This window comes from Aquarana catesbeiana, linkage group LG08 (assembly GCF_042186555.1).
Source record: "Aquarana catesbeiana isolate 2022-GZ linkage group LG08, ASM4218655v1, whole genome shotgun sequence".
NCBI lineage: Eukaryota > Metazoa > Chordata > Amphibia > Anura > Ranidae > Aquarana > Aquarana catesbeiana.
The window spans coordinates 288,470,581-288,482,928 of record NC_133331.1 but is presented as its reverse complement, the minus strand read 5'-3'; the positions used below and the strand labels follow the sequence as shown (position 1 = coordinate 288,482,928).

Sequence of the window (12,348 nt, the reverse complement as noted above, 5' to 3'; positions counted from 1 at the left end):
CCCCGGCCCGCCCACTATTGCCGTCTCTCCCCGGCCCGCCCACCTCACAATGATCGGAAGTGTCCGGCGTGTAGAACGGAGAGTGACGTCACTGGGGGAGCTGTATATATTTATATATATATACACACCGGGGTAAGGGGGGGAGGGGGACCGTCATCATCATCTGATCATCCCCGACACCGATCATCCCCACCGATCTCCCCATAACACAGCACTGTGTCCCCGATCATCATCACTGATCACTCCTTATCATCAATCATCTTTATTATTACCAATATCAGGATTACTGATCAATATTCATATTATTATTATCACTTGTTATTATTATTGTTAGTATTATAATTGATCACTATTATTTTTTTTATTATTATCAATCACCATTATTATCATTGCTGATTATTATTATTATTATTATTATTATTATTATTATTATTATTATTATTATTATTATTAATAATCAATATTCATATTATTACCATCACTGATCACCCCACAACACAGCACTCCTTATTATCATCATTATTATTCATATTATTATTTCTCATCACTATTATTATTATTATCATTTTTGTTTGTCATTATTATTTGCTATTACTGATCACCATTAATATTATTACCAATCGCCAATATCATTATCATAATTACTGATCATTATTATTATTATCATCACTAATCACCATTATTATTTTTAATATAATTACTGATCACCATTAATATTATTATCATTGCTGATTATTATTATTACTGATCACCACTATTATTAATATTATTATTATTACTGATCAATATTCATATTATTATTATCAACCTTAATCACGGATTATTATTATCACTAATATTATTTTTCATTTAATTACTGATCACCATTGTTATTATTACCATCACTGATTATTATTATTTTTATTATTATTACCAATCACCATTATTATTATTATCACTAATCACCATAATTATCTTTAAAATAATTACCGATCACCATTATTATTATTATCATTGCTGATTATTATTATTACTGATCACCATTATTATTATTATTATTACTGATCAATATGCATATTATTATTATCACTAATCACCATTATTATTTTTAATATAATTACCAATCACCATTAATATTATTATTATTGCTGATTATTATTATTACTGATCACCATTGTTATTAATATTATTATTATTATTATTATTACTGATCAATATTCCTATTATTATTATCAGCCGTAATCACTGATTATTATTATCGCTAATATTATTTTTCATTTAATTACTGATCACCATTATTATTATTATTACCATCACTGATTATTATTATTATTATTATTATTACCAATCACCATTATTATTATTATTATCACTAATCACCATAATTATCTTTAAAATAATTACCGATCACCATTATTATTATTATCATTGCTGATTATTATTATTACTGATCACCATTATTATTATTATTATTACTGATCAATATGCATATTATTATTATCACTAATCACCATTATTATTTTTAATATAATTACCAATCACCATTAATATTATTATTATTGCTGATTATTATTATTACTGATCACCATTATTATTAATATTATTATTATTATTATTATTATTACTGATCAATATTCCTATTATTATTATCAACCGTAATCACTGATTATTATTATCACTAATATTATTTTTCATTTAATTACTGATCACCATTATTATTATTATTACCATCACTGATTATTATTATTATTATTATTACCAATCACCATTATTATTATTATCACTAATCACCATAATTATCTTTAAAATAATTACCGATCACCATTATTATTATTATCATTGTTGATTATTTTTATTATTACTGATCACCATTATTATTATTACTGATCAATATTCATATTATTATTATCAACCTTAATCACTGATTATTATTATCACTAATCACCATTATTATTTTTAATATAATTACCAATCACCATTATTATTATCATTGCTGATTATTATTATTACTGATCACCATTAATATTATTATTATTACTACTGATCAATTTTCACATTATTATCAACCTTAATCACTGATTATTATTATCACTAATCACTATTATTATTTTTAATGTAATTACTGATCACCAGTATTATTATTATTACCATCACTGATTATTATTATTTTTATTATTATTACCAATCACCATTATTATTATTATCATTGCTGATTATTATTACTGATCACTATTATTATTATTATTTTTATTATTATTATTATCATTGCTGATACTATTATTACTGATCATCATTATTATTATTACTGATCAATATTCATGTTATTATTATCATCATCATCACTGATTATTATTATCACTGATCACCATTACCATCACTGATCACCTTTATTAATTATTTGTATTATTATTACCTATCACCATTATTATTATTATCATTGCTGATTATTATTGATTAATATTACTATTATTATTATTACTTATCACCATTATTATTATTGCTAATCACTACTATTATTATCACTGATCACTATTATTATCACTGATTATCATTATTACTATAATTAATATTATTTTTAATATCACTATTATCATTATCATTAATAATCACTGATTATTATTATTATTATTATTATTAAAGGTCACAACACTGATATCGCTGATCTCTATTATTATGATCACCCCATAATACCTCACGGTGTAACTTCTATTATCACGGATACTGATCACCTCCAACACCTTCTACCATTATTATTTTTATTATTATTACAAGTCACCCTCAACACATCATCATATGTCTTCCTGTATTATTTTTATTATTACCAGTAGGGATGAGGCCCCCCCCCCCCCAGTTTAGACCGAACATCATAGATTGTAACCGTTTTTTCTCCCTCTGTTATCTATGACCGCTTCCTTCTTCCACTGGGTTTCCCCCCATAATTCATTTCAGGTCTTTCGGGCTTGGCATGACTGGGTCTGGAATTTAAAGGGGGACCCCTTGCAAAACAGCGTGGGGTCCTCTTGAAATTCCATACCAGACCCTTCAGGTCTGATAAGGAGTTCAAGGGGGAACCCTACACAAAAAAAAAAAAATGTGTGTGGCCCCCCCCAAAAACTCCACCCCTGACCTTTATCTGAGTATGCATCCCAAGAAGTAGAGGGGAAGGCGAGAGTTTTGGTTCCCCCCAGAACCATACTAGACCACATACCCTCAACATGCGGCAGGGACCTTGCCAGAGGGGACCCTCCAGTAAAACACCTTGTGATGAAGACAAGGGCCTCGTCCCCACAACCCTGGCCCATTCGTTGTGGGTGCCTGTGGGCAGGGGCCTAATGGAATCTGCAGGCCCCCTAGATTCAACCCCTCACCGTGTAAATGAGTAGGGGTTGCATAGCACCCCTACTCGTTCACAACAAAATTGAAAAATAAATTAAAAAACACACCGTTTTGGACAAGTCCTTTAAAAAAAAAATGAAAAAAAGACCCAGGATTTAAATCATGTCATGCAATGATTCAGATCCATGTCAATCATGATAAATGATGCCCACCGAAATAGGAAATCAGCCAGATACAGCCATTTCCAACCACTATTTTGGTGGGGGGAATGGGTGGAAAGGGTGGATTGTAGTTCCTGTCCTTGGGCAACAACACTGCTCCTTTATCTATAGAGTACAGGGAGTGAGCGTTGTCATTCTGGGACAGGAAGTGTGTTACTGGCAGAATCACTAGATACAAATAAAGAAAAAAAAAGCAGATTCCACCCATCCAAGGACTGATAAGCTACAATATATCACCCTTTAGTTTCTGGGTTTGGATGCACTTTATTAGTCTTCTTCTTCAGGGAATCTTTAAAACTGCCCCATAGTCCGTATAGATCATCAGGTAGCACTGGGCTCAGTTTAAACCCTTGTAGTCCTCCTTTGTGTTCCTTCACTGCCATCCCCTACACACTAGATGAGGACAACATAATCCATAGGCCAACACTTTCACTCAGCCCCTGTGTGTCTTACAGGCCCCCGCCCCTCATGAAATAAATCTGGTGATGATGTCATTGCGTGGGATGGTGCGGTGTTGCCATCCATGGAGGAGTTGGAATATTTAGAAGGACACAAGGATCTGTAGAAGGACCTCATTATGGCGAGCCAGCCGGCCCTCACATCAACTGGTAAGAGGAGACTTCCATTTCTTGTATTGGGATCCACCTAGATACAAACATACTTTGATATAAGGATATAGTATGTCAGGTTCCTATAAGGTGTCAGGATGTCACTGTCTATTTCTCCATGGAGAAGTGGAAGTATTTAGAAGGACACAATGATCTCTACAAGGATGTCATTATGGCAAACCAGAAAGTCCTCACATCACCGGGTAAGAGGAGACTTCCATTTCTTGTATTAAGGATCCACCTAGATATACACATCCTCTAATATAAAGATTTAGTATGTCAAGTTCCTATAAAGTGTCAGGATATCATTGTCTATTTCTCCATGGAGGAGTGGGAGTATTTAGAAGGAGACAAGGATCTCCCGAAAGGAATTTCATATTGGCGAGCCAGCTGGCTCTCACGTCATGGGGTAAGAGGAGACTTCCATTTCTTGTATTGAGGATCCACATAGATTCATCCTCTGATATAAGGATATGTGATGGGGAACTTTGGCATCCCAGATGTTTGGAAATACATTTCCCATGATGCTCAAGCACTCTGTATTGTAGTTGAGCTTCATGGGAAATGTAGTTCCAAAACATCTGGGTTGCCATCGTTCACCATCACTGCTATAAGGTGTCAGGATGTCACTGTCTATTTCTCCATGGAGGAGTGGGAGTATATAGAAGGACACAAGAATCTCTACAAGGAGGTCATAATGGTGAGCCAGCTGGCCATCACATCACCGGGTAAGAGGAGACTTCCATTTCTAGTATTGAGGATCCACATAGATTCATCCTCTGATATAAGGACATGTGATGGGGAACCTTGGCATCCCAGATGTTTTGGAAATACATTTCCCATGATGCTCAAGCACTCTGTATTGTAGTTGAGCTTCATGGGAAATGTAGTTCCAAAACATCTGGGTTGCCAAGGTTCACCATCACTGCTATAAGGTGTCAAGATGTCACTGTCTATTTCTCCATGGAGGAGTGGGAGTATTTAGAAGGACACAAGGATCTCTACAAGGACGTCATTATGGCAAGCCAGACATTCCTCACATCACCGGGTAAGAGGAGACTTCCATTTCTTGTATTGAGGATCCACCTAGATATATACATCCACTAATATAAAGATATAGTATCTCAGGTTCCTATAAGGTGTCAGGATATCACTGTCTATTTCTCCATGGAGGAGTGGGAGTATATAGAAGGACACAAGCATCTCTACAAGGGGGTCATAATGGTGAGCCAGCTGGCCCTCACATCACCGGGTAAGAGGAGACTTTTATTTCTTGTAAAGGAGAGAAGAGTATTGAGGATCCACCAAGATACACACATCCTCTGCTATAAAGACATAGAAACAATGTACAGTATTTAGTCAGTGTGTGTGTTTCCTACAGATGGATCCAGTAATGGGAACCCACCAGAGAGATGTCCCCGTCCTCTGCATTCCCGGGATTCACCACAGGAAGTAGGAAGGGAAAATCTGGTACGTTCCATTAGAAAATACTGAATATAAAAATATTTTTTTTATTAGATGTAATTATGCTGAACTCCTAAGGGATATAAAAAATCACTATTATGTATCTATTACAAAAAATGATTACAGCTAGTATAAATATTTCAACCTGAATACATATTAGCTTTTTTTTAATTTTTAGCAGTGCAGGCCTGAATTCTGGGAGAGGAAGGGACAGTACTGCCAGCCAATCAAGGTTTGTTGCTTTGCACAGTGCTGTCAGCCCAATGTCTTCCATCTTCTGATCCCCCTTTATTGCTCAGCCAAACCGCGTCCCTTTCTAGCGCTCACCTGGGCACCGCATTGCTGGATATTCCTGGTCTCTGAGCAGCATGGAGAAGGCGGTGTCGGGAAGTGGGGGGGGTCTTAGTGGCAGGTTGAGTTTCTTTGCATTGCTATGGGGTTCCCGAAGGTTCCACTCTCATTTCTCTCTCTCTCTCTCTGGTATTTGTATTGTCTGGCAGAAAAAACTGAACATGGTAATGGTGGAGTCCTACTTTAAGGAGGAAGAGGAGGAAGTTCCTATTGATACCGGGCAAGGTGTGTGTAGAGGGATTGTGTACTATCTATCTATCTATCTATCTATCTATCTATCTATCTATCTATCTATCTATCTATCTATCTATCTATCTATCTATCTATCTATCATTTCCATCTCTGACTCTCATTTTATATTTTAGATGAGCCTGATGGAGATCCAGAGGAGGAGGCGGAAGAAAAGGAGGATGATGAGGTAGATGTCAGAGGAGCTTTCACCCATTTCCTGCTCTGCTCACACTTTTCTACCTCCACCTCTGTTGTGCTATATGACTGCATAATATGGGGAGGGTTTCCACAGTATTCTATGCCGGCGGGCTATCAGACTCCCTGGCACTGCCCAGGCTCTTGCCTGCTCCTGGGGTATGAGTGAATGTCACCGGGGCTGCTGATGTCAACCCTCAGCTTTGTCTTTCCTGTTATTCCTTCTGCCTGCCTCTTTATATAGCAACCACTCCCACTGCAAGTCTCATTTCAACTTTCAGATGTTATGTCTGCTAAGACAATTATGGGTTTGTTTTTGGTTCATGTAAACCAGATATTTGGCACAATGACCTAACCCATTGTGCTTACTTACATTGTGACTGGTCCCCTTTAATACTTGAACTGATCAGTTTCTGTTGTTTAGGGTGAAACCCCCATGGGTCTGAATGTCATCATCAAATCAGAGACTGAGGAGGAGGAAGAGGCGGTGATCAAAAAGGAAGAAGTTACAGACATCACACCAGGTAAATGAGGGCAGAGCTGGGCGCATACTCAGTCATGTTCTGATTGGTCAGATGGATAATAATTGTGTGGGGACCCGCCTGTGAGGACCACCATTACGGGAGTTCTGATTCAGCCTTCTGCTGCTTAGGGGAGGAACTGCATACAGGACATAGGAGTCAATGGCCTTTGTTGGCTAGTACAGAATTAAGAAACCTTGATCTCTGCCCATTATTAAGTCCCACCCCTGTCCCCTTTCTGATAATAAGCCTTGACCCCCATGCATCACAAGGTCACTGTAATTTATCACTATTATTACTTGGATTTTAGCCCAGGACAGGTTCACTTGATGTTCATCTTACGATATTCAGCTACAATAGAGGATGATGTTTAGAGGAGCACCAAATCCTGCTCCAACCTATTGGTCCAATCAGTAAACTCCATGATCACATGTCACACCCCGATCCCTGGAGCACTGGCCAGACATCATCTTTTACAGATCCATCAGCGAGGCTCTAAAGCAAGGGACTCCATTGGGCCGCATCTGGCCCGCTACAAGATTCTATCTGGCCCACAGCTAGGGTCCATGACGTAGACTGTTGATTCAGATCAGTTGGTCTCCACTTCTGATGGAGACCTTGATGTAAGGAATATGATATGATATGATGGGAGGTAGGGATCTTCTGATGTAAAATGGGGACTCTGATATGACGGAAGGACTTTTAATGTGAAGGGGAGGTTTCTGGTGTAAAGGGGGGGGACTCTGGTGTCAAGGGAGCCTCTGGTGTGATAGGGGGGGGTCTTTGGTGTGGATGGGGGGGGACTGTGGTGTGATGGGGGACTTCTAATGTGCAGGGGGACTCTGATGGGGTGGCTTCTGATGTGAAAGGAGGACTCTGGTGTAATGGGGGGGCTCTGGTGTGATGGGGGGACTTCTGGTGTGCAGGGGGGACTCTGATCTGATGGGGTGGCTTCTGATGTGTGATGGGGGACTCTGGTGCGATGGGGGACTTCTGATCTGATGGGGAGGCTTTTGATGTGAAAAGGGGACTCTGTTGTGATGGGAGACTTCTGATGTGAAGAGGGGATTTCTGATGGGGTTTTGCACTTAAAGCGGGGGTCCACCTATCTATCGTTTTTCTTTTTTTGGAGTTCATTCACAAACTTTTCTTCTCATGATTATCTACTCACATGTTCTGTGTAATAAGTCTGCCTGTGTCCGATTTCGTTGTAAAGAATAACTTATAAAATTCACTGAAGGCGGTTTCCATCTTCATTGTGGGCACGTGAAGCCCACAAGCATGTATTTCCTGGATGCGGTGAATGCTGTGCTCCCAGCATTCACCGAGATGTTGTGATGACACTGTTGCACAATGCATGCTGGGAAGCCTGAGACTAGCTCCCAGGGGACTGTGGGAGGTCTGGGAGAGGCTAGAAACACGCCTACTCCCATGGAAGGAAAACCAGGAAGTGCTAAGAAGATTAGGAAAAAAAAGGTAATTACGGCGATTTAAATTTTTTTACACAGCATGTCAGCATCTAGGCAAGGAAGAGAATGCATAGAGATAATGTTCAAAATTTGGGTGGAACCCCGCTTTAAGTTAATCTTATCTTCTGTATTCCAGTTGACCTTCAGATAAAGAATCCTCAAGACTACAGGACAGCAAACGACACCAAATCCAAAGAGCGCCTGTCTGTGTGGAAATCAGAAGATGTCTCAGGATGGGGCGCCGAACCTATGACGAGCCCAAAGATCCTGACCATCAACCACCATACTTTGACAGGCGATAAGCCGTTTTCATGCGCCGAGTGTGGCGGGTTCTTCAAACACAAGTCCAGCCTTGTTCTCCACCGACGTATCCATTCGGGGGAGAAGCCGTATTCTTGCTCCGAGTGCGGCAAACAGTTTATCCAGAAGGCGAACTATCTGCGACACCAGCGGCTCCACACAGGCGAGAAGCCATATAAATGCACTGAGTGCGGCAAAGAGTACGCACAGAAGCAGAGCTTGGTGATGCACCAGAAGTTCCATGCTGAAAACGAGCCTTTCTCTTGCCCTGAATGCGGCGCCAATTTTATTAGACAGTCGCACCTGGTTAACCACAGGAAGACTCACAAAGGCTTTCGGCGCTACACATGCCCGGATTGTGGAGACTTTTTTATGTTAAGGTCCAGTCTGGTCATCCATCAGAGGGTCCACAGTGCAGAGAAGCCTTTTTCAAGCTGAGAGTGACAGTGGCAGGACCAGACGGTAACAGCAGGAAAAGACTTGTGCTTCAGCACACGCTCTTGCCGCTGTCGCTCTTGACGCTGTTCAGCTGCCAAGATGCTAAAAGAGGACAGGAAGGGACACTACTCAATTGTTTTTAGGATCCATAAAAGTTTAACTCACACCCCTGTCTTGTATACTTGTCACCATGGCAGAAGTGGGTGATAACTCTGAGATGTTAGCGTTCTGAGGAACCTATGGGGAAAGATGGCGCTCCTTGGAGAAATTATGCCGTACTCTTAACTTTGATGCTTGTTATTGTATTAGAATTAAGAGAAAAGTTGGCATTGGTGTTCTGAGGAATCGATGGGAAGAGATAGAGCTCTTCAGAGAAAGTCATAGGAGACCATGGGAAAGGGGATTAGTGGGCACTGCCTTTTTTTAAATTATGCTGCACCCAAACCCTGTATGCTAGTTACTGTGGCAATGCTAGGAAAGGAAAAGTTGCCATTGTTGTGCCGAGGAACCCATGGGTCGATTTGGAGCTCCTGAGAGGGACTTAAAAGGAAAAAGTCACAGGATACCTGTGAGAAGGAGAAGGATGGGCACTCCTTTTTATTGATGCCAAACCCCCAAGTCATATGCTTGCTACTGTGGCAGAATTAAGAGAAGAAGGGTTGGCACTGGTGCTCTGAGGAATTCATGGGAAGAGATGGAGCTCCTGGGAAAAAGTCACAGGAGACCATGGAAAAAGGGAAGGGTTGGCACTTTTAGCTAGCTGACACTAGTGTTCCGGGGAACCCATGGGTAAAGATGGCACTCTTGGGAGAAATTATGCCTATGCTTGTTATTGTATTAGAATTAAGGGAATGGTTGGCATTGGCATTTTAAGGAACCCATGTGAGGAGATAGAGCTTCTCTGATAAAGTTACAGGGAGAGGGAATGGTGGGCACTGCTTTTTTTTAAACGATCCCACCCCATAACTTGTATGCTAATTACTGTGGCACTAGGAAAGGAAAAGTTGTTATTGGTGTGCTGAGGAACCCATGGATGGATATGGAGCTCCTGAGAGGGACTTCATTCACAAGAGACCTGGAGAAATAGAAGGGTGAGCACTCCTTTTTATGTATGCCAAACCCCCAACCTGTATGCTTGTTCTTGTGAAAGAATTAAGAGGAGAGAAGATGCCACTGGTGTTCTGAGGAATCCATGGAAAGAGATGGAGCTCCTGTGAGAAAGTCACAGGAGACAATGGGAAAGGGAAGGGTTGGCGCTGCTAACTAGCTGACACTAGCGTTCTGGGGAAGCTATGGGGAAAGGTGGCGTTCCTGGGATAAATGATGGCCTACTTTTTTCTGCTTTTCATTGTATTAGAATTAAGAGAAAGGTTGGCATTGGTGTTCTGAGGAACCCATGGGAGGAGATGGAGCTCCTTTGAGAAAGTCATAGGAGACCATTGGAAAGGGAAAGGTGGGCACTGCTTTTTAACATGATGTTTTACCTCGTAACCTGTATACTATTAACCATGGCAGCGCTAGGAAAGGAACAGTTGCCACTGGTGTTCTGAGGAACGCATGGGCAGACATGGAGCTCCTAATGGGAAAAAGTCACAGGGGACCTTAAGAAAGAGAAGAGCAGGCACTCATTTTTAATGATGCCCCACCCTGTATGCTTGTTATTGTGGCAGAATTAAAAGAAGAGATGTTGGAACTGTTGTTCTGAGGAATCCATGGGAAGAGATGGAGCTCCTGGGAGAAAGTCACAGGAGACAATAGGAAAAGGGCAGGGTTGACCCTTCTAGCTAGCTAAAACTAGCATTCTGGGGAAGCCTTGGGGAAAGACGGTGCTCCTGGGAGAAATGGTGCCCTACTCTTAGCCTTTATTCCTGTTATTATTTTAGAATTAAGAGAAGAGTTGGCATTGGTGTGCTGAGGAACCCATGGGAGGAGATAACCCTCCTAATAGAAAGTCACACCCCATAACCTGTATGCTAACTACTGTTTCAGAGCGAGGAGAAGAAAAGTTTGTCCTGGTCTGTTGAGGAGCCTATGAGCATAGATGGAGCTTCTGAGAGGGAGAGAAAAAGTCACAAGGAACCATCAGAAAGAGAAGGGTGGGCTCTCCTTGTTTAAAGAACCCCCATCCTTAACCTGTATGCTTGTTACTGTGGCACAACTAGTGGAAGAGAAGGTGGCACTGGTGCTCTGAGGAATCCATGGGAGGGGATGGAGCTCCTGAGAGAAAGTCACAGGAGACAATGGGAAAGGGAAGGGTTGGCACTGCTAGCTAGATGACACTAGCGTTCTGTGGAACACATGGGGAAAGATGGAACTCCCGGGAGAAAGTCACAGAAGACCATAGGAATCAGAAGTGTTGACACTGACACCTAAAAGATGCCCTACCCTTTAGCCTGTATCATTATCACTACATCAGAGGTAGGAAGGAGAAGTTGGAGAGGAGAAGCTCTTGAGAGGCAAATGAGAACGTCACATAGGACCATTGAGATTTGTTCCTCTGAAGCCCCCTCTTCCTACCCATCAGTTCCTCAGGAAACTAGCACAATAAACCTATCTTCACCCACAAATATCACAATCTGCTCTGAGAAGCTTTTCTCTTTTCTTTTATAAAGCTGATTGTTCAACGATGTACAGTGTCCTTGGTGGTATGTTTGGTGACATCACATGTGGGCAATAACTTTTGTATGAGGCAGTGGTTAGATCGACCCAGCATCAGTGGGAAGTAACTTCACGCTTATAAAGGATCTGTTTAGAAGATACAGTATAATGTCAAAGAAAAAAGGGTAGTATAAAGGTAGGGTTTTGGTAAATGATATCCAACGGTAAACTTGTATGTTCGTCATTGTGGGGGAACTAAAAGATATGTTGACAATCGTCTTAAGGGAAGCTCATGGGCAGAGATGGAGCTTCTGATTGGAAACTGGTAGAAGATAGAGACATGAGACCAAATTTGGTTTATCTGTAGCTCCTTCCCTCCTCCATCCAGCTTCTCAGGACAACAGAGCAAATGATACCTTAAAGTTCCTATACAGTTGTTAAAATTTCATCCTATAGATCATCATAGAACTTCATAGAATATATGGACTTACTGCTCTGGGACAGAACGATGACACCAACAATGGGGCACTATTCCTCCCACTGACACCAAAGATGGGGCACTACTCCTCCCCAAGGTCTGAAGGACAGTAAACTGGCCCTTTGTTTAAAATGTTTGGAGACCCCTGACCTAGATGGT

General features: G+C 40.5%; 1 protein-coding gene across 3 annotated transcripts; it reads left to right on the top strand.

Moving 5' to 3' along the window:
- Positions 1-11,740, top strand: LOC141104733 (uncharacterized). 3 transcript variants are annotated; one of them, XM_073594434.1, is made up of 8 exons: positions 1-132; positions 3,992-4,144; positions 5,526-5,614; positions 5,790-5,840; positions 6,109-6,184; positions 6,325-6,377; positions 6,810-6,909; positions 8,512-11,740. In XM_073594434.1, exons 2-8 carry the CDS (start codon positions 4,114-4,116, stop codon positions 9,111-9,113), a joined length of 1,002 nt encoding a protein of 333 aa, XP_073450535.1. In that variant the 5' UTR covers positions 1-132; positions 3,992-4,113; the 3' UTR covers positions 9,114-11,740. The 3 variants fall into 3 exon arrangements, with proteins under 3 accessions (XP_073450535.1, XP_073450534.1, XP_073450536.1); XM_073594433.1 differs by having other exon boundaries at positions 5,787-5,840; XM_073594435.1 differs by lacking the exon at positions 5,790-5,840.
- The last annotated feature ends 608 nt before the right edge of the window (positions 11,741-12,348 follow it).